Source organism: Antedon bifida, chromosome 9, assembly GCF_963402885.1.
Source record: "Antedon bifida chromosome 9, ecAntBifi1.1, whole genome shotgun sequence".
Taxonomy (NCBI): domain Eukaryota; kingdom Metazoa; phylum Echinodermata; class Crinoidea; order Comatulida; family Antedonidae; genus Antedon; species Antedon bifida.
The window spans coordinates 20,992,504-21,016,445 of NC_136234.1; the positions used below are offsets into that span (position 1 = coordinate 20,992,504).

The window sequence follows — 23,942 nt, forward strand, 5'->3', positions numbered from 1 at the left end:
TTAAAAATTAAATTAACCTAAAACATTTATTTGAACGATAGATAAATATAGATTATTTAGGTATTGCATAATGCTTCATAGTAAAGTTCGGTCATACAATTGTTACTTGTTCATATAAAAGTCCCTTGAAACTTCTAGTGTCAACACAAGGTTCACAAGAACGGATTGTCGACAGCTAATACCAATTTTACACCGCAAGGTTAGTTGCACAATTGTATTTTGATATTTTTGTTTTTAGTCGCGTGCAACGCGACTCTACAGCTCACTATGTCGGTCGGTTGGTCGGTCGGTTGGTCGGTCGGTTGGTCGGTCGGTCGGTAAACACTAACTTGAGCACGCGACTGCAGCCATGTATATGGCCTTGTTTATTATGGCACAGAACTGATTAGTACAGTAATAACTGTCCTATCATATCCTAACCTATGCCGATGTTGTTGGTTTGGTACTGCGGCCATACTGCGTTGAAACACCGGTTCTCGTCAGATATCACCGAAGTTAAAGAAACACTGGGCCCAGTTGTATTCTTGGATGGAAGGCCTTCTGGGAATAGCGTCCGGTGCTGTATATACCGGAGAGTGATGGTGTAATGATAATATCTGTACCATACTGATTTCATCCTCTATAAGCTTTAATCTCGTTTCCTCGTACATATAGTGCACCTTAAAATTAGGAATCGTCTCCCTGTGTGCTGATCTGGTAGGCGCCGCACTGCTGACTGCCATGGGTCTAAGAAGGCCTGATCACAATTTCCTCAGTTTCCAGTTAAGGTTGAGGAAGGAAAAAAATATCCTTACATAAACAAAAATAATGTTGTGATTTGGAGTTTGATTGCTGCCCATGCGTCATGCGTTACTAGCCTGAAGCGATGTCCGGAAACACTGCTTCTAAACTTATATCGGTTGAGCATAATCACAAAAGAAAGACTTTAAAAACTTACAAGTTAATACACATTAACATTTCTTCCATTTTTATAACAATTTATTTTACTGTTATGGGTCTCACTACGTAGTTAGCACGAACGAAACACGTGATTTGTTTTGTGTAGGCTAATGTAAGTATATTTTTTCCAGGACAAATTAGCTTCTTGACGCAATAGTATTTAAAAAAAATTAAAAACGAACTAAATTATGTTATGTTAATTATAAGAGAGGTATGCCAATTATTTTGTACACAATTTTACGGATATTACACCACTAGTGTAACGTTGTCAATTTTAATAATATAATGTATGAACAATACTAAATGATACTAACACGTTTGTATGGTTTACATTGTTATCAATATAGATTGCTATTGCTAAAGATAAATTATTTAAAGTAACAGTGACACACGCTTTATAAGGTGTTGATTTTATATATTTATATTTTTAATATAAAATTACACTGTATATATGCTAAATATTTAGTCCTTTCTGTTAGTTTAAGGTGTCAAATATCGATTATTAGCGAAAGCTAGGCCTATTTTTAATCTTCTGCGAGCGCTTACATAATGTTAGATAAAACAAAGTAATTTGAATAACTTCTATATGTATATATAATGTTCTCACAGATTTCTTCGTCTTATCGTTTCAAATTAATTAATACATTTTCAGTATATCGCCGGGCAGTTAAATTTGTTCTGTGCCTGTTGTGTTTATATATATAAAAGTATCTCTTTGGAGATCCCGCTTCGTGAATAAAAATACTGAAAGATGAAGGCTTATCAATTTGATCACTAGTGCACGTACGGTGCGTACAATTGAGTGACTATAGCGCTGTTCCGCCGTACCACTCCGAGAGTGTTAAAGAGTCGCTGTGCAATCGAGTTTGAGCAATACCATGAAAGCTCCAGTGGTTTAACATCTGCATATCAACCAGAAGGTCCCGGGTTCGAATCTCAATTTTAAATTAATAGTTTTTCTTGAAACAAGAATCAGACGCTTTATTACTGATATTTGATAATTGAGAGAAAACGGCCATTTTAGTTATATTCAAATTAGCTATTTTTCTTCATCTCCCCATTTTCGCGTGCAACGCGACTCTACAGCTCACTATGTCGGTCGATTGGTCGGTCGGTTGGTAAATACTAACTTGAGCACGCGACTGCAGCCATGTTTATGGCCTTGTTAATATGTTATTCATGGGTCTTAGGAAGTACCTACAGCAACAATAAATGCTGTTCTAATTTTGTCTAGGTTAAACCATAGAATAATGGATAGACCGTTTCGTTGTTGTGTGCGACCGTTAATTCAACTGTGTTTATTTTGTAACATTGTGGTCGGTCCACGCTCTGTCGGTTAGAGTCATGAAAGCTTTGATCTCAAACTGATGCATAGGCCTCCTTCTATTCTTTAATCCATGCTTTGTTCAACAATGAATGAAGTTCTATTTCTAACGTTTTGACATTCGACCTCATTATTGTTATTTCAGCAAAGAATAGTCGTAAATACTCGAAAATATCCCTGACTACCTTACTATATTACAACTCTAATAAAACGCTGAAAATAATCTAGTAAAACTAATTAATCATTAAACAATCCATTTTTCAAAACGTGCACATTATAATATATATTTATCAATAAATTGGATGTGTTAACTGCCAAAGATTTTATTGTTTCCACCGTAAGCTTTATTCATCAATCTTCCCCCACTTCACCAGGCAATGACCATATTATTGCTTAAGGCGTGGTTTCCACTAGAACGCAACGCAGCGACGTATCGACGCAAAGTGCAGTATTAATTGCGTAATCACAAGTGGGAACCGACGACGCAACAGTGCTGCAAACATCGCAGGTTTGATTTCACGCAGGCGGGGGCAAACACAATTATTAGAAGGGCATTTGCTAACGTTGCGTTACGTTGCGTGGCTAGTGGGAACCACGCTTTAGTTTTCCTCACTGCAATTATTGGTGTGACAATTTAATCTTCAGACATGTAATGTTTATCAGCTTGGTGTCTTTTATCGTCTCGTTTAATAAACATGGTAAAAACACAGCGACTGCACACACACTAAGAGATACGGTAATTATGAAATCGCTTTCAAATATATTTCGAAAATAGATGATGGCTGGTTAGATAAAGAATTTCGGATGTTATAAACCTCATTTTAATATTTACAATGAGGTTTATAACCTCAGGTACCTATACAAAAATAAACCCATTATCTCCTAGAATAAAAGATAACAAGTCCACACAATGACCAATTACCGATAGCGGCTTTTTCAAAGATTATTAATTCAGAGAAACTTTTGTCAATGATTAGGCCTTAATTATCAACCGAAGGTAATACATTATCAGACAAATAATTCATATTTTGTTGACTGTTTGTTAATAATAAGGTTACTGTTTATCTTTACCACTGGTAACTGTGTATTTAGATGATAAGTAATGGTATACATAACGTTTATGCATTCAAACGACATTCAATCTAATCGTTCCTATCTGATGATTACATTTAAAAATTAAATTAACCTAAAACATTTATTTGAACGATAGATAAATATAGATTATTTAGGTATTGCATAATGCTTCATAGTAAAGTTCGGTCATACAATTGTTACTTGTTCATATAAAAGTCCCTTGAAACTTCTAGTGTCAACACAAGGTTCACAAGAACGGATTGTCGACAGCTAATACCAATTTTACACCGCAAGGTTAGTTGCACAATTGTATTTTGATATTTTTGTTTTTAGTCGCGTGCAACGCGACTCTACAGCTCACTATGTCGGTCGGTTGGTCGGTCGGTTGGTCGGTCGGTCGGTAAACACTAACTTGAGCACGCGACTGCAGCCATGTATATGGCCTTGTTTATTATGGCACAGAACTGATTAGTACAGTAATAACTGTCCTATCATATCCTAACCTATGCCGATGTTGTTGGTTTGGTACTGCGGCCATACTGCGTTGAAACACCGGTTCTCGTCAGATATCACCGAAGTTAAAGAAACACTGGGCCCAGTTGTATTCTTGGATGGAAGGCCTTCTGGGAATAGCGTCCGGTGCTGTATATACCGGAGAGTGATGGTGTAATGATAATATCTGTACCATACTGATTTCATCCTCTATAAGCTTTAATCTCGTTTCCTCGTCTTTCGGTTGGGACGTACATATAGTGCACCTTAAAATTAGGAATCGTCTCCCTGTGTGCTGATCTGGTAGGCGCCGCACTGCTGACTGCCATGGGTCTAAGAAGGCCTGATCACAATTTCCTCAGTTTCCAGTTAAGGTTGAGGAAGGAAAAATAAAGGAAAAAAATATCCTTACATAAACAAAAATAATGTTGTGATTTGGAGTTTGATTGCTGCCCATGCGTCATGCGTTACTAGCCTGAAACGATGTCCGGAAACACTGCTTTTAAACTTATATCGGTTGAGCATAATCACAAAAGAAAGACTTTAAAAACTTACAAGTTAATACACATTAACATTTCTTCCATTTTTGTAAAATAAAAAATAACAATTTATTTTACTGTTATGGGTCTCACTACGTAGTTAGCACGAACGAAACACGTGATTTGTAGGCTAATGTAAGTATATTTTTTCCAGGACAAATTAGCTTCTTGACGCAATAGTATTTAAAAAAAATTAAAAACGAACTAAATTATGTTATGTTAATTATAAGAGAGGTATGCCAATTATTTTGTACACAATTTTACGGATATTACACCACTAGTGTAACGTTGTCAATTTTAATAATATAATGTATGAACAATACTAAATGATACTAACACGTTTGTATGGTTTACATTGTTATCAATATAGATTGCTATTGCTAAAGATAAATTATTTAAAGTAACAGTGACACACGCTTTATAAGGTGTTGATTTTATATATTTATATTTTTAATATAAACTTACACTTTATATATGCTAAATATTTAGTCCTTTCTGTTAGTTTAAGGTGTCAAATATCGATTATTAGCGAAAGCTAGGCCTATTTTTAATCTTTTGCGAGCGCTTACATAATGATAAAACTAAAACTTCTATATGTATATATAATGTTCTCACAGATTTCCTCGTCTTATCGTTTCAAATTAATTAATACATTTTCAGTATATCGCCGGGCAGTTAAATTTGTTCTGTGCCTGTTGTGTTTATATATATAAAAGTATCTCTTTGGAGATCCCGCTTCGTGAATAAAAATACTGAAAGATGAAGGCGTATCAATTTGATCTCTGGTGCACGTACGGTGCGTACAATTGAGTGACTATAGCGCTGTTCCGCCGTACCACTCCGAGAGTGTTAAGAGTCGCTGTGCAATCGAATTTGAGCAATACCATGAAAGCCCCAGTGGTTTAACATCTGCATATCAACCAGAAGGTCCCGGGTTCGAATCTCAATTTCAAATTAATAGTTTTTCTTAAAACAAGAATCAGACGCTTTATTACTGATATTTGATAATTGAGAGAAAACGGCCATTTTAGTTATATTCAAATTAGCTATTTTTCTTCATCTCCCCATTTTCGCGTGCAACGCGACTCTACAGCTCACTATATCGATCGATTGGTCGGTCGGTTGGTAAATACTAACTTGAGCACGCGACTGCAGCCATGTGTATTGGCCTTGTTAATATGTTATTCATGGGTCTTAGGAAGTACCTACAGCAACAATAAATGCTGTTCTAATTTTGTCTAGGTTAAACCATGGAATAATGGATAGACCGTTTCGTTGTTGTGTGCGACCGTTAATTAACTGTGTTTATTTTGTAACATTGTGGTCGGTCCACGCTCTGTCGGTTAGAGTCATGAAAGCTTTGATCTCAAACTGATGCATAGGCCTCCTTCTATTCTTTAATCCATGCTTTGTTCAACAATGAATGAAGTTCTATTTCTAACGTTTTGACATTCGACCTCATTATTGTTATTTCAGCAAAGAATAGTCGTAAATACTCGAAAATATCCCTGACTACCTTACTGTATTACAACTCTAATAAAACGCTGAAAATAATCTAGTAAGACTAATTAATCATTAAACAATCCATTTTTCAAAACGTGCACATTATAATATATATTTATCAATTAATTGGATGTGTTAACTGCCAAAGATTTTATTGTTTCCACCGTAAGCTTTTTTCATCAATCTTCCCCCACTTCACCAGGCAATGATCATAGTATTGCTTAAAGCGTGGTTTCCACTAGAACGCAACGCAGCGACGTATCGACGCAAAGTGCAGTATTAATTGCGTAATCACAAGTGGAAACCGACAACGCAACAATGCTGCAAACATCGCAGGTTTGATTTCACGCAGGCGGGGGCAAACACAATTATTAGAAGAGCATTTGCTAACGTTGCGTTACGTTGCGTGGCTAGTGGGAACCACGCTTTAGTTTTTCTCACTGCAATTATTGGTGTGACAATTTAATCTTCAGACATGTAAAGTTTATCAGCTTGGTGTCTTTTATCGTCTCGTTTAATAAACATGGTAAAAACACAGCGACTGCACACACACTAAGAGATACGGTAATTATAAAATCGCTTTCAAATATATTTCGAAAATAGATGATGGCTGGTTAGATAAAGAATTTCGGATGTTATAAACCTCATTTTAATATTTACAATGAGGTTTATAACCTCAGGTACCTATACAAAAATAAACCCATTATCTCCTAGAATAAAAGATAGCAAGTCCACACAATAATGACCAATTACCGATAGCGGCTTTTTCAAAGATTATTAATTCAGAGAAACTTTTGTCAATGATTAGGCCTTAATTATCAACCGAAGGTAATACATTATCAGACATATAATTCATATTTTGTTGACTGTTTGTTAATAATATTATTATAATTTTATTATTAATATTATTATTATAATAATAATAATAAGGTTATTGTTTATCTTTACCACTGGTAACTGTGTATTTAGATGATAAGTAATGGTATACATAACGTTTATGCATTCAGACATTCAATCTAATCGTTCCTATCTGATAATTACATTTAAAAATTAAATTAACCTAAAACATTTATTTGAACGATAGATAAATATAGATTATTTAGGTATTGCATAATGCTTCATAGTAAAGTTCGGTCATACAATTGTTACTTGTTCATATAAAAGTCCCTTGAAACTTCTAGTGTCAACACAATTAGGTTCACAAGAACGGATTGTCGACAGCACCTAATACCAATTTCTCAAAAATGATAATTCATATAAACAAATGTACATAGGATTTGCTTATCTTTATGTATTAAGCTAAAATACAATGCACTGCACTCCCTCCATAGAACACCATTGCAATCATGTAATAAATGAAAAAGAAACAGCGAAACATAAGTTATCGAAATTTTTTTTTTTTTCAGAAAAGAATACCGAAAATTAAGTTGTCAACATGGCAGGGTCAGGTATTTAAAACAGTTAAACAATTAATCAGAATGTAATGGTATTAATTTATAGATTATTAAAGATTTATTGTAACCCTGAGCGAGAATGATGGGCCAAACAGTTTGTCTTTTATTTTCAGATAAAGAATTTGATTTTTACATCATAAGTAATGATAGGGAGTGGGAAAAAAAAATGTTGCAAGATCTCAAGAAAGAAAGCCCTGCTGTTGAATGTATAAAAACAAAGGCCAAATATTTTACAAAAAAGACATTTCAAATAAAAAACTTAATTGAACCAATGAGTAGATGCAAGAAAGTTTTAATTGGATTGGCATCGAATTCGGCGGACGATAACAAGTATAGTGCAGTAGGAGCCATTGAGAAAATGGTGTCGAACAACACACTTCAGAGAGAAAAGTTAATTGCGATAAAATTATCAAGGGATGCTGTGGTACCACTTACACTGGAGACAGTGCAAGTGTTAAACGATTGGGACAAAGACATATGCAAACAGATCGTCTTAGAAAAAGGTGTGGTTGAAATTTTAACTAGTAAAACTAGACTAGTCAATAACACATTTTCAGACAAATATTATCATAACATTTTATAGAAGAATCAACATATAAATAAGAATTATGAAACATTGTAATGTTACATCCGTCTGTTTTATTCATGGTCATGCAACGTTTGTTTCAAAGTAGAATTATTCACTTAAATTAACTAACACTTAATGTTATGCATTGATTTGAGATCCTGTATATTTTATTTTATTTACTTATTTAAAACATATTTAGACAGGATAAAAACATATCAGGTATAGATATTGCACCTATTTTACATATGGTACTGTTTATTTAGCAATAGATTAAAAACATTCATAAAAGACATTTAAAAAAAACTTACAATAAAACTTTAAAATCACAATACAAGGACAGACAATATTTACAATGTTAAAAAGGAGTGAAAAATAAAATGGAAATATAAAATGAATTGTTCAGAACATGTTTACAAATATAGTAATAAAATTGTCTAAAGAGAGAACATTTCTGAAATTTCTGGGATTCAAGCAAAAATGGTAAAATAGTGAGGATCTACCTTGCGAAGACAATTTTTTTTAAATTTGATTTGAAATTAAAATAATTTAAAGATTCTTTCATTTCTTTTGGTAGATCGTTCCATACATGACCACCATCGATAGTGAATGTCGGTATACATACCGGTAAAAACCCAGGAAGCCATTATTTAAAAAAATTCAAAAGATATTTAAAATAACAAATTGATATATAGCCTAGACAGTAAACAACATTCACTAGTGCAGTTATTGACGGAGGGTAACTTTACAAGAATGCCGATACTTATCTGCTTTTGTAAACATGTAGTAATATTTTATTTTTTTTAACAGAGAGATCAGAGGATCACAGTTCAGCTTCAAAAGACATGCTGTCATGTAGACCTAGTAAAGACAAGCAAGAATTGCAACAATGTGTTGAAACAAAACCAGGTGAGATTTGATAAAGTAGCATTTACAACTTACTTTATACCAGGTATATTGAAATGTCAACGATTTAAAGCTGTAATATAAAACAAGGCCAACAGCCATTAAGTCGTGTGCTACAATGCATAGTGATACCGGACCGACAGACAGACCGACCGACCGACATAGTGAACTATACTGACCGAAATTACTGAACATGTTTAAAAATGTTGAAATGTTTAAAAACATTTATATTTTTTTAATTTACACGTGCGTAGCCTGTCACTTTTGACGTGCTCGTATAACGTAATTTCTAGTTAAGTCAAGAAAACAGAAATCGGGCAAAAAGAGTGCGCAATAACATTTAACGCGCAGTGCGCGCGCAAAAATCTGCGCAGTTATGGCAATTTTGTAAACGCTTAAAATTGCCTGAAAGGTACTCTTATTTCATCGAAAATAAATTTTGAAAATTTTAAGCGCGCGTACGCATGCGTTACATGCGCTACGCACGTAATTGTATTGCCATATGATGATTTATGCCCTGAAATTTATGAGTACCAAATTTTATTTAATTGTGATTCATGGTTGTGAAGATATGATTACAAACGTGATTTCGTTAAATCGTGCGTAGACCGCGTAATTTTTTATTGCGCACCGTGAAAACATAACCACATCAATTCCTGGCCATAAGGAATATTCTGTGAAAAATTGACATAGCTAGATTAAACTGATATCAAGATAAGTTCAGAAAGCGATAAAACGCATAGTGATACCGGACCGACAGACAGACCGACAGACAGACCGACAGACAGACAGACAGACCGACCAACCGACCGACATAGTGAACTATAGAGTCGCGTCCACGCGACTAAAAACACAAGAATATCTGGTTATTAAATGTTGTATTAAAAATACAATAGGAAGCACAGTATAAATCTGTCATTAGGTCACATCACTGGACGATGATTTTCAACGTACAATTGAAAGGAAAATATTCCTACAATTTAACAGTCAATTACAAAAGAAAAAAGTCATAACTTCAGACTAAATCTAAATCTATTTTTCTAATACTGTACATTTCTTTTTAGAAGTATCGCTGAAAGATTTTCAACTTGTGAAATTTATTTTTTCCAAACATTTTGATGATCAAGATCAACTTGGTATGTTAAGAGTGCTGTTAAGAGATCTCGTGAAAGGGAATAAAATATTAGAAATATCGGAAACAATAGATCTGTTGAATGTATTGGACACAACTAGTGAAATCAGTTACCAAGATCTTACTCTCTTACATGATATCATTAAGTTAACAGGAGAATTTTCTCTTGAGCGGAAACTTAGAGAAAAGATACCATCATTTCCCAAAATTGACAAACGAGCCCCAATTACTAGGAGGTTCACAGTTTACAGGCAGAACTTACTTCGATTTGGAAGTTGTCTCGACACATCACGTGATGTATCAAAGATTGATATACTATACAACACACCATTGAAGAAATATAAAGATAGTTGGGCTATGATTACAGATCTGGAGCGTAGACAAGTCATAACATTAGCAACGATGGCGGAATTTATTAAAGAATTGGAACGATTAGAACTTAAACAGGCCGTTCCTATTCTGAAGAGAGGTATTGTGTTTACCAATAATTTAAGTAATTTGTTCATTACTATTGATATTTTGACGCGCGCAGAAAAGGCGCTGGTATTGTTTCATTAAAATTATTATTATTATTATTATTATTATTATTATTATTATTATTATTGTTATTATTATTATTATTATTATATTATTATTATTATTATTATTATTATTATTATTATTATTATTATTATTATTATTATTATTATTATTATTATTATTATTATTATTATTATTATTATTATTATTATTATTATTATTATTAATATTATTATTATTATTATTATTATTATTATTATTATTATTATTATTGTTGTTATTATTGTTATTATTATTATTATTATTATTATTATTATTATTACAGAGACAGGCTGGACCCCAGAATGTTCCCCAACAAATTCTCCCATTAGCACTGTCAGACAAAATTACAGTAAGTTTCATATTATTATAGGCCTACCTTGGCTATTCTGTTATTTAACACAAATGTTATTGATTAAATATGTGTATGTGTAAACGTTTTCTATTGAAAAGATACGATACCGAGTATAACCACATTTGCCATTACAAAGACATTATTAATTGAAATTATTATATTTATTTTTATGCTATACTAGATTACAGAATATCGTTCCAGGAGCAAAGTTCTTTGGAAAACATGCTTTTAAAAAGTTCTTTATTAGTTATATATATATATATATATTTAAATATTCACGTATTTTATAAAAAAATAGGCTTAAAAGAGTATTTTTGTTGCTGGCAAAAGTCACAAAACATTTTTTGCTTTTTTCAGTAATTTAAATTAAAATTTTGATTTAAAAAATCAAATATAGGCCTATAGTAGCAAATAATAATAATAGCGAATATGGTGTACAAACACAGTCGCGTGCGCACATTTTAGTGTTTACCGGGCAGTATAACATTTCCAAAATTTTTATTTCCTATATTTTAAGAAGAGATAGAAGAATGTATGCAGGAACGACAAAAGAAATTGTGTAGTCAGGCCAGTAAATTTACGCCACCAATAATGAATGAAAGTGTTGACATGTCTGAGATGTTTATTGATGATATTGAACTACTCAAAGAAAGTGGAACCAAGAAAGATAACGTAAAAACAACATTACAAGAATTTGAAGATAAAATCAACTCAACACCGAAATGTAAAGCTCTTATAGACGGACAGGGCGGTATAGGTAAAACCACTATTTTAAGGCAGTTAGCTTCCAAATGGGCTACTGACCAATCCATTTTCGACGGTAAAATAGTATTTTTTTTTAATTTAAGAGATTTGGAGGAAGATGAAAACATTTTTGATCTCATTATAAAGAAACTAACTTTCAACAGGCAACACGTTAAAGAATTTTTAATGACCCATGATGATAAAATTGTGTTGCTGCTAGATGGTTTAGATGAATTAAGATTTAATAATAAAAGCATAATTGATCTTTTCACAAACAAAACACTAGCAAAGAGCACAGTGATCATTACATCACGATCAGAAAACATAGACACATTCATAGATAAGTGTGATGTACACATAAGGGTTAATGGTTTCAACGAAGATAGTATAAGGAATTATATTACCAAACACTTTGAGTATTTCGAAAAACCTGAAGTGGGAAAATACCTTATAAAAGAATTACATGACCATCCAGAGGCATATTCAATGTGCAGAAATCCTATGTTACTTCTCGCAATCTGTAATCTGCGGGAAGTAAATGACAGTCTTCCTCGTAATAAATCTGACCTTTTCAAAGAAATATTCACCAGTATTTTGAATCAGTTCATTAATAAACAGGAAAACACTCCCAAGATTTCTAAATTTGAAAAAACGCCAGTTAAGTATGTAAATGCAATGCTTTTGCTAGGGAAGTGTATGTACAGTAGTATAAAAGCAAATAAACTTTCAATAACGGAAAACGATTTGATAGCTAACAATAGGCCTATGGGTGACATGGCTCTAAAGCTCGGATTTGTTTATGAAGATAAACCAATTGAAAAATCTAATTTTGAGAAAATTTTTATGCCCCCTCACAAGTTGATAGTAGAGGCGTTGGTAGGATTTTACTTGTGCAAATTATGTGAAAATGAAGGTATGGAGGCTGAATGCACAGAAGATGCAAGACTATTACTTGAACCATGGACCTATAAATTAGATAGGTCCATGCTTGAACCATTGATTGATAATGAATGGAAACTAATAAGAGAAAGTGAGTATTTAAATGTAGCAAGAGAGTTTGCCGTTGGTTTTCTTGGTGAAAAGGCCGATTTATTTTTAAAGCATTGGATTACAAATAATTTATCAACATATCGCTTTCTGCCGAGTAATTTAACATTTGTTAAAAGCGAACATAAGGGTGCTGTTTTAAATAAATTGGATGTTGACATTAATAGCAAGAATTTAGAAATAAATCACCACATTGGCGATATATCTAATTCCATAAGAATGTTTATTCATCACATTAGATCATATGTACAGTGTGATGAACGTTTTATATACCTAATTAAGCAACTTTATTGCATAGACTATTCCCGTGATGATTTAAATACTTTTTGCTTTCAAATAACGCCTGCTTCTAAGGGAAAAGTTATTGCACACGTTTTAGGTATAGAAGCTAAATTGAGTCACGTTCAACTTAACGATCTATCAGGTGACGTAATGAATGATATGATCAGAGAGTGTTTAATTAGAGGAGTTCAATTATCAATAGTTTCACTTGTTATCAGTAATAATGATCTCAGTGACATTGATGGTACTTTACTTGGTTCGTTGTTGATTATGTCTCCTAAGTTATGGGAACTTGAAATGGGCAATAGCAAAATATCCGGTAATATAATGAATGAAATGATCAGAGAGTGTTCAAGAAGAAGAGCTCAGTTAGCACTAGGATGGCTCGATGTCAACAATAATAATCTTCGCAGTTTCGATGATAGTTTAGTGGATTCTTTATTGGATATCTCTAACCTGGAAGGGCTTAACATGCGTAATTGCGATCTATCCAATACCGTAACGGCTCGCATGTTGAACGAGTGTTCAAATAGAAGAGTACATTTACAACTTCAATAGCATTAGTATTTCACAATAATACAACCCTTTAGAAAATGGGTACCTCCTTAAATAATTTTACAGGAAAAACTAACAAGTAATGTATAGCTTTTTAAACTAATTAAGATATAGTAGTGATTGGATTTAACAAGACGTCAATCGTTTTGTAACTATCAATAGACTATACAAATTGATGTTAAGATTACTTTAACATTCGAATTTTTTTTAAATCAGTAGGTTTAACAAAAAAGAAGAACGATTAACATTTTATTTTAAGCCATAAATACTTTCAATAAAACAGCCTACCTTTAAAATCAAAGTAACACATTAAGAAACAAACAATCCTTTATAATTATGTATTCAATTCAATTTTGGTTTATTAGAAATAAGTGGAACATTTCAATATATACATATATAACGTACATTTTGTAGGCCTAAATTTATAGACATTTTTGTATAAGTTGAAAACAATGCAATGTAGGCTAGATGTTGTGTAAATCGTATTGGACGTGTTAATAAAGTTGTTGAATATCTGAATGTGTACTCTTTCTACTATTGTTTGTGGCTTTTTCTCGGGGACCGAAGCATGCCCACATTTTATCCGACATATGACCATACTAGTCTTGGTTAAACAAATACAGCTGAGATGAATCTAATCCTCCCCTGCATAAATTTCATTTTTCATTATTAGGCCTACATTGCAAAGCATAAGTTTTACCGGACGCTTTACTGACTTGTGTGGTAATTATTAGTGAGCTCATATCATACAAACTGCTTCGGAAGTTTAATAAAGATTAAAATGCCAGTACAGGTAAATGTAACAAGGCCTACCGTAGGCCTATACCGTCCTTCGACAGACCGACCGACAGACAGACAGACAGACAGACAGACAGACAGACAGACAGACAGACAGACAGACAGACAGACAGACCAACCGACCCGACATAGTGAACTATAGAGTCGCGTCCACGCGACTAAAAATGTAAATACCTAAACCAAATTTAATTTTTACACACAAATGGAGCAGGAAAACACAAAACTAGAAAAAACAAGTAAACAAGGCCATATACAATGGCTGCAGTCGCGTGCTCAAGTTAGTGTTTACCGACCAACCAACCGACCGACCGACCGACCGACCAACGGACCGACCGACCAACCAACCGACCGACATATTGAGCTGTAGAGTCGATCGCGTTGGCACGCCAAGTGCTTCTTATTATTACATTGAGGGTGCACTTCTTATATATTGTACACATGCGCATTGCTGTATGTGTTTGATCACACAGCGAAGCGATCTACGTGATGAATACCACCAACTTGTCCTGTGTATTATTATTGTCAAAAAGCTATAAATATGTTAAATTCTTTAGCAAAACCTATAGAAATGCTAAGCAAAAAGGCTCATGGAGATTTAAAGAAGTCTTCATCGAAAGTTCTCGATCCCAAGAGAGATCCTTCACAGCGTCTCAAACATCTCCGTGTTATCCTCGGTAGGTTGGTTTGTTTATCTCTTCTGGATGAGGTCTTGGTGGTGTTCGGCACGTCAGCTTTAGTCTAGCTAGCTAGGCCTAGGGCCTAGGATATGTTGGAAACCCCACCTAGGCTCAGAGATGGGCGGATACCACATAATAAGCATTTTTCGTCCAAGCTAAACTCAGTGGCTGATCTTAGTTAACAATGTGCAAGCTTTGATCCCACCCAAGCTTTAAAATTAGTAATAGGCCTATTTATAATTACACCTATCCTAGGCCTCTGGTAGGCCTATCCTAGGCCTAGAGCTACCTAGGCCTATCTAGGCTATAGGCCTCTACTAGGGCCTAGGCCCTAATTTAAATTAATATTTAATACAGTAATTTGCCTACCTAGGCCTGAATACAATATTGTTAGGCCTTTCAAGACTATTGGAGCAACAAAACGATCAGGATTGTAAATTACAAACTAAAAAACATACAGTGATGGGCTTCTTATCTTAACGTTACATAACATAACATAAAGTCTCTTACCTTTTAGGCCTATAGAAATTAGATGTGAGATGATCAGGTCTTTCAAAAATGGGCTCTTATACTTTAACTCACCATAAATTAGATCAAAATGATTTGTTACCAATTTTATCTTATGAATTGTAAACTATTTATAAAACATATCAATTACTAAATATCACACTGGTTTCCAAACTCTATTGAATTCCAGTATATTATATTTATTCCAATTTGCAGAGAACTATGACATCACAGAAGCAAAATCATTTTTTGAGCAGTACTATTCTCACGTATATCACATCTTTTATGAGAACCTGATATCTGTTGAAGCCACACTCCGACAAAAAGCCCACCGAACTCACAGAGAAGAATTAGACTCAGTTTTATATATATTTGAGGTAGGAGTTGATACATTCATTATTTTTGTTAGCTCAGTGAGCAAACATTATCCTATCGTGGTTCCTATGTTCATTGCCTGGTATCATCACCTAACTTTTTCTTCTTCATTTCCTCAATTTCATCAATCATTATAAGACTCCCATCTTCTTTATGCACTTGTCAATTGTATGACCCTGTTGACCATGTTGTTTATGATATTGTTGTTTGGGTGGTAAAGTGACGGAAATTGACACACCATTGATAATAAATATGTTGTTTAATAAGTATTTTTAATGAATCCAAAATGGTCACAATGTTATAACACTATAGATTTGTTCTAGGTGTGGTTGGTCTTTTTCCACATTTGTTTACTCCTTCTAAAACCTTGTGGCAGTAATTACTGTACTTCCATCCTGCAACAGCGACTCACTCCCTATTCAAGTGAAAAAAACTTAATTTAATAATATTAAATGTTTCCCCAGACAATGAATATCGCTATGTAAAATAAAAGTTAATGCAAATTACATACAATTTCTAACATTTTCTGACATCTCCCCTTTCCCCTGTACATGCCTTATACCTGCCAACTGTTTTCGTGAGACAACAAAATTTGAAAGTATATTTGCACCCTCTATATTTTAATTTGGAAAAGCACCCTCTGTGTTTAATTTCCCAACAAATGGATAGGCATTCCTGTGCTATTGAACATCATTTACTTGGATTAAAAAAATATATTAATTTATTTTCAAGAGAGTATAAATGGTTATCATATAGAATGAAAACATTTCTAATTTCTTTAAAATATTTTCTTAAAAATTAGTTTTACTTAATTTTTGTTCTGGTTTCTTGTATGGTTCTTTTTTCTCAAATGTGCCAAAAAACGCTGTTTGAATCATTAAAAACAGGATACTGCGATATGAATTAGGATATTTACCATTTAGTATGGTTAGCATTGGCCAACCTAACAAGGTGATGAGGATGTGTTACAAGGAAGTATGCTGAAGTATACTCTAATGATCTGATTCAATATTTACAAAGAGGCAAAACTTGAAAATAATATAAAATTTATGCTTCATTTGATACAATAATTGACCTTTTTATTTCCTGCTGCCAACATTTAGGTTTGCTGTTCAAAATCCAATCTAGGTATAATTGGGTTTGGTATATTGTAAAAATACAGTAGTAAGTGTCCCTTACAGTAATAGCACTGTGTTCCCAAAATAGAGAATGACTGTTATTGTTAAGCTCACAAATGTGTGATATGCCCAAATATGGTAGTGATATGCCCTAATATGGTAGTGATATGATGTCATCGTTTCCATATATGGGCGCATCACATTTTTTTGTCACATAAAGTTAGTTAGTTACAACCTATTACCCTTTCATTTCATGACAAGCGTCCCCTTAATAAGGTGTCTTCCTCTAAATAGGGGTTGACCATCATTTCAAATTGTATGTTGTCCCCTTTATTTAAATAGTGATATCTTAATAGGGTTCTAACTAATTAATCCCAATAGTATTAGTAATAGTACTGTGCATACTTTTGTACATGGTATATTTTTACTGTACAACTACAAGGCCCTCTCCCTCATCTTAGTCAAGAACCAAAATAGAGGTGGTCAGTTTTACATTTGTATTCCCTTTAAAAATAATTGATTGACTTAACCAAACTATGTAGTGGTTGGCATCTTTTCGTTTAACTACAGACAGTATCTAACTGGTTCAAGTCCGTATTAGCATTTTTATCTATCCCTTTCATTGTACAGTGTTAATCCCAACTTGGTGCGGAGATTTCTTAAAAGGAAAACGGGTGAAATTAAAATTTGTTGTTATATGCTAAAAATAAAAGGGTTTTTTTTGCAAATTATTTTATTTTTCTATGTTAGAAAATGATGCAAATTACCATTTTGTTAATGGTCAAGTGACCTGGTAGCTATTTGGTCCATTTTTAACCCATTATGAAATAACACAATTCCTATTAAATGGGGGTTTTACACTGGGTAATGATGGAAGATATTAAAAGATCACAATTATAAAACGTGTTATTGTTAGAATTTTTTTATCCTTGTTTTACCAGAGACAATAATGAAACATCCGGTCTAGTGCAGTCTCTATTCAGCTGTCATGTTTTATTGACTACTTATTTTTTCATTTTCATTTCTTTATTCGACAACAAGCGGTCCAGGGGTTGCGACAGCAACAGAGCGCCATAACACATTTGTGTCCGCAACCCCTGTGATTTTATTGCTATAATAATAATAATGATAGTGCAGACTATGTTATAATTGAAACAAAATATTATGTATGTACAGGGACTTCCCTGGTATGCATCAATCCTTGTGAATTACAGTACAGACATTTTAATGTAATATATTGTTTGAAAGTTTGCATGGCGAAATCAAATGTTGTATAAAGTTTGCGGTACAACAGGTATATTAGTTCTAAAAAGAACTGATGAGTTTTTCAATGTTTCGATCAATTTGCTATGATCGTCCTTAGGAGTGAGAATTAACAAACCTACATCTTCTGTTATTAATGTGTATTTTTTTTTTCAGAAAATCTTACTATTTGTGCCTGATTTAATTCATCAAAGGTGGCAGTTTAATAGTATAGGTGAGTTTTTATACTGTGGGTGATGATAATATAGACATACTGTAGTAGACCTAGCAGGGTTTTGTTTAATGTAAGGTAAACGTAGGTAAAATTGTCGGTTAGCAGATTCTATCTTTTCGAAATACTAACAACGATATTTTAGAGTGTCAAATTCAATGTTAGATCTGCCTGCGAACAAAATGTATTACCACCACTTTTTCTTTACTTCTTTACCACTATTAAATTCCTTTAAATCTCAGCCCATTATCGGCCCATTTCTAACTATTTTTCCCCGCTAATGTATATTTGCTTTAAACCGTTTTGGACCAATATTGGGCCTTATAGTGGCTCTAAGAATATGTGGGTGTCAAGCTTTGCCATGAACCTTAATTTATTGTATGGACCAAACTACTGTAATGCAGCTCCAGCAGGGTCTGGAACTTACACCTTGGACAGGACAGGATAGCATAAAGGGCTTCAGCACAATAATACAGTGAACAATTGTACCAGCTGCGGCAACTGAATACTACCGACCAATATTAATTGAGTTTATTTAGACAATCAATTACTATGAATGTCCAAAGGTTAATGTATTAACTACTGGATGCATAAATAATGTACTGTATGCTATTTTTGTACCATACCATGTACTATTACTATTTATGGTTTAAAATGTAAACTTTCTTTGTTACAAACATTTTGGTGGTAGAAAATATTGCTAAGCTTAAAAATAATTGGCATAGTAGAATTCAGACCACCTAAAGAAACACTGGTTTTGCCAACCCTCCATACTGAGTACTGTATGGTAGAGGCCGAGAGCCCAGACAATTAAAGTATTCATGACACTTTTGTGGAACCACTACCTCTTTCTAGAGGTTATGTTTTCATCCATAAAATAGGGAGCTTTCGTTTTTCGTTGAATAACGACCAATACATTTGGAATAAAAATGTTGTGGTGGTGAAAAACAAAACTTACACCTCTTTTATTTTGTTTATAATTGTTTGTTTCTTTAGGCCGAATTTTAAAGAAATTACTTCATGTTGGAAACACTGTCAAGGTAGGTGTATAATCTGTGGTGTTTTTACAATTTTGGACCTCTGTTCGGAAACTCAGAAAAACAACAGTATTCCTTTTCTTTCCTGTTCCTTTTATTTCAATGATCTCACAGTGAGTGAGTGAGTGAGTGAGTGGCCAAGCGGTTAAGACAGTGAAACTGTAATTACGTGCAGTAGCCATAACATTGGCAAGGGTTCGAGGCTCACTTGCTCCATGGTGGTAGAACAAGTCTTCTCAGATAAGGACTATAAACTGTAGGTCCAGTGAACACATCTAGCTCATGTGCATTTTAAAGAACCTAGTATATCTTTCGAGATGAGTAGGTGGTTACCCCGGTGTACTAGTACACACACACAGCCACTGTGCAATTGGGACTGGACTGTTTTTTGTTGGTTCCATCTTTCTCTAATGTACATCTTAGTGAGAAGTTGAATAAATAAAATACTGTATGCTCTGTTACAGGTTCGAATTGAGGGATTGAAGCTTTTCATTCTCTGGTTCCAAGCCCTTCAAGATTCAGCCGATGAAGAGTGCTACTTGATCTACGCCACTTTGATCCCTGGCTTTCCTGTACCTCATGGAGTTCAAGGAAGTGATCTGGATGGCATCATGACTCAAAATAGTAAAACTCAACAGACACAAATCGATTTATGTAAGTTTTAAATTAAGAGTAATCATGCAAATAAATATGTTCAGACGTACATTATTATGGTTTGTATTGCAAGACACAGTTACATAATCAGCAGCATAACTGCAAAGTGTTCAAGCCTCCATTAACTAATGCTTTTGTACAAAATATCTAATAGTAGTTGGTTTACACTAACCTCTTGCTAGTCCAGACCCATAGAGTTGTGTGCACATTACTGTATAAGCTATAATAACTCCATAAGTCTAGACAAGCCCTTTGTAATTGAAGCCTTTCTCCCTCAGTCATACATTTTCTTTACACTCTGTCTACACTATCAAACATTATGTGACAAAAATGTGATGTGCCCATATATGGACATGATGATGTCATATTACTACCATATTTGGGCATATCACTTCCATATTTGGGCACACCACACTTTCTTGTCAAACTAGTTTGATAGTGTAGACAGATCTTTACACATTATGTTGTTATTTTTATTCATGTTTTGTCTTTCATTCTTAGATCCTATAAATGATGTAGAAATCTGTCCTATCCTGCCCACCCAATCAGGAGACTCGATTGGTAATCTTTCACAGATCATGTTTGATGAGTTACTGCAATATACTGTAGCACAAGTAAGTAACCTACAAAATGACCAACACCTTAATGTCCTATCTGAAGGATGAGATCTTGAAACAAAGCATTTAGTCTGAAACTTAACCCATTTACTTGAGATTCATTTTTTTCTGATTTAAAATATATATATATATATATATTACCTGTTGGTAACATTTCTTTTGGCTTATTATAGTAATATATAAATGCTGTACATTAATAAGTAATCATTTTTTCCCTTGTATTTTTAGGTTAGCAAGCTACAATGGAACGATCCAGATCAAACAAGGAAATGTTTTGTTTTTTTATTGGACAATTTTAAGAAGTTTTATTTACCCCACGTCTTCCCAGAGTTCTCCCACACTACCAGTCTGTACGCACCCATTCTTGGTAAGACGTTCACCTGTAATGAGGATTATGCAAATTTTGTTGAAATCCCATTAGAATAATATGAATTTCAATACATTTTCCAGATAATTTTAAACAACCTGAAATGTCACCACTTCCAAACCAAAGTAAAACAATATGAGACTTCATAAAAGCATTTGCAAACTATAAGAGAGTTCTATCATTTTGTTTAGTACAACCAAACATAAAGGGTCCTATTACAAACGATATCTGGTAACCAAGTGATGTTTATTATGCATTGTTGATGTTAATACAACAACAATGTTAACCAAAAGGGGCCTAGTAGTAGAGAATTTTTTTTGCGCTAGCAGGATTGTATGTATATCCAAAACATTGCACATTTAGTCACTTGAATTATTGGTCTTCTATTTCTTTCTTCTGCTGTTTTCTTGTTTGTATACTGAAATAAAATTAAAAACACTTACAATTTCTTTTCCTCACTACTCCAAACTGGTAGTGATAATTTTAACCCTTGGGAGTAACTTTTATTGAATAGTTTATGAATGTATTTTTTATCAGACATTCCAAGCACACGTAAGATTCAACCAAGTGTATCTAGCAGTCAAATAACACACTGTAAAGTGAGTGTGGTCAGGTGGCTTGTGGCTTTTATTGCCAACAAGAAAGAAAAAGTACAGTAAGTATGCATTAAAGCAATGTTTGAAAACAAATTATTCTTAGGCCTAATGTTTTGATGTAGTGAGGAAATCATCAAAATAACTTTAATTATTCAAACGTATTTGTTATGCTATAGAGCACCTCAACCTGATGTCGCCAAGGATAAAGGAAACACCCTTGACAGATCTCTCACTGCCTCCATCAGTCAAGATTCACCTGAGGTACTTGGCCACAATGCTGTGATAACAAACAGCAGTAAGCAGAACTCAGGCCCCTCAAACACCCAGTTAGAGGACCTTGTCTCTGATAAAGATAAAGCTGTTGTACGACAGGTGCTGTATTCAAATAGAGAGAATATTAACTTTGTTCATGAGATCTTACGACAGGTAAATACATAAATTAAATTAGTATATATTAATAATTTATTTTTTCCTTTATACTTAATTGTATTTTAATTTGTTTTGTTCTCTTTTTTAAGGGATTTCTGCTGCCTATGTCAGAATCACAAGCTGTTAAAAGATCACTAAAGGTCTATCAAGAATGGATACAGGTAAATGTATTGATACCATTATTTATGGATGTAGTAGACATATTATGTTTGGACACCTATTCAAGGTACATTCCCTGTAGTAGACATATTATGTTTGGACACCTATTCAAGGTACATTCCCTGTAGTAGACATATTATGTTTGGACACCTATTCAAGGTACATTCCCTGTAGTAGACATATTATGTTTGGACACCTATTCAAGGTACATTCCCTGTAGTAGACATATTATGTTTGGACACCTATTCAAGGTACATTCCCTGTAGTAGACATATTATGTTTGGACACCTATTCAAGGTACATTCCCTGTAGTAGACATATTATGTTTGGACACCTATTCAAGGTACATTCCCTGTAAAACAAATAAGGTGTTATATGTTTTAACGCGTAAACACGTCCAACAACTGATTCAGGGAGACTTTGCTGTTCTGAAGGTATCTCTTTATAGGTGTTCTATGTGGTACATTGTTTTGTTTTTATATGCTTTCTGCTCTAATATAATTTGTTGGTACATTTTATGCTTCACTGCATAAATTATATCTATATTTAAGAACAGTTATAATTGTTTGTGCAATAGAGTAATTAGGTCGTGGGGTCACAGGAAGTGGAAGGAAATGAGGTCAACCATTAGAGAGTATTATCCTCATATTTAGTTTGTGTGCAGGCATGAACTTTTTCTTTTCTATTTCTTCACAACCTTTTCTTTAAGACATTTGTCTTTAGACATTTTAAACCATTAACTATTATATTCTTACTGTAATATCACCTACATATCTTACTCACATTTTGTTTCAGTCTTCAAATGGAGCAGACAACCAACCAGTGTTTTTGAGGAAGCCTCCTGACATCGCTTACTCACCACGATCAGAGAGCGCGTCTGAAGGATTTGAAGAGTGGTCAGGTGTCTCTCAGGTTGACAGTCCAACAGAAAAAGTAGAAGGGTTAATACCAGAAATTGAAGAACAGGTATTTATTTTTTTATTTTATGTCTTTAGGCCAAGGATTACCCATAGTAAATTAATCACTGTCCTATCAGATAGGTGGTATTCCTCCTAACACAGGGACTATTTTGTAAACCCATACTTGTCTCGATTGATGAACTAGGTTCTTTAAAAGTGCACACGGCAAACTGTGTACACTAGACCTACGGTTTATAGACCTTGTCCGAGAAAACTTCTTCCACCACCAGAACAAGGAACAAGATGGCCTCGCATCAAACCCTTGCCGATATTGTTGGCTCTTTAGGTACGGTAAACGGCGCCCCTGTCCTGTTCAGGTGTATTATACAGGTTCTTTTTGCTATTATACTTAGGTCCTGTTCACATTCAGTTTCTTTGATGTAATAACAAAAGAAGGAACAAATACTATTGTAATAGTTTGTAATAACCTTTTCAGACTAGCAGTACTCCGATAAACAAGCATCTTAAAGTGGGTACCAAGACGAAGCGGACAGATTCGTATCTGAGTGCAATAACGTACAAAACGCAGCAACAAGAAAAGAATCGTTTAGAAGCTGGTCTTCAGCCCACGCTGCAAGTCTTCATTACGAATTCGGCAAATGCGTTTTTACTTGAACCAGAGAGTGAAGACAAAGTTTTAAAAGATCATGTAAGATCAGCCTTTTTATTTCATTTCTAACGGAATATTCATATTGTGAACATTTAA

General features: G+C 33.9%; 1 protein-coding gene across 1 annotated transcript in view; it reads left to right on the forward strand.

Annotated features, from left to right (window-relative positions):
- The first annotated feature begins 14,751 nt into the window (after positions 1-14,751).
- The window catches only part of LOC144852130 (ral GTPase-activating protein subunit alpha-2-like), a 35,427-nt gene continuing 26,236 nt past the window's right edge, over positions 14,752-23,942 (forward strand). Inside the window, exons 1-12 of the mRNA XM_078709848.1 lie at positions 14,752-14,941; positions 15,668-15,828; positions 18,364-18,421; positions 19,415-19,458; positions 19,920-20,109; positions 20,611-20,723; positions 20,955-21,093; positions 21,631-21,748; positions 21,866-22,115; positions 22,208-22,279; positions 23,073-23,243; positions 23,673-23,885. Of these exons, the coding sequence (XP_078565974.1) occupies positions 14,806-14,941; positions 15,668-15,828; positions 18,364-18,421; positions 19,415-19,458; positions 19,920-20,109; positions 20,611-20,723; positions 20,955-21,093; positions 21,631-21,748; positions 21,866-22,115; positions 22,208-22,279; positions 23,073-23,243; positions 23,673-23,885 (1,665 nt within the window). The 5' untranslated portion in view covers positions 14,752-14,805. The remainder of the gene's footprint in view (positions 14,942-15,667; positions 15,829-18,363; positions 18,422-19,414; positions 19,459-19,919; positions 20,110-20,610; positions 20,724-20,954; positions 21,094-21,630; positions 21,749-21,865; positions 22,116-22,207; positions 22,280-23,072; positions 23,244-23,672; positions 23,886-23,942) is intronic.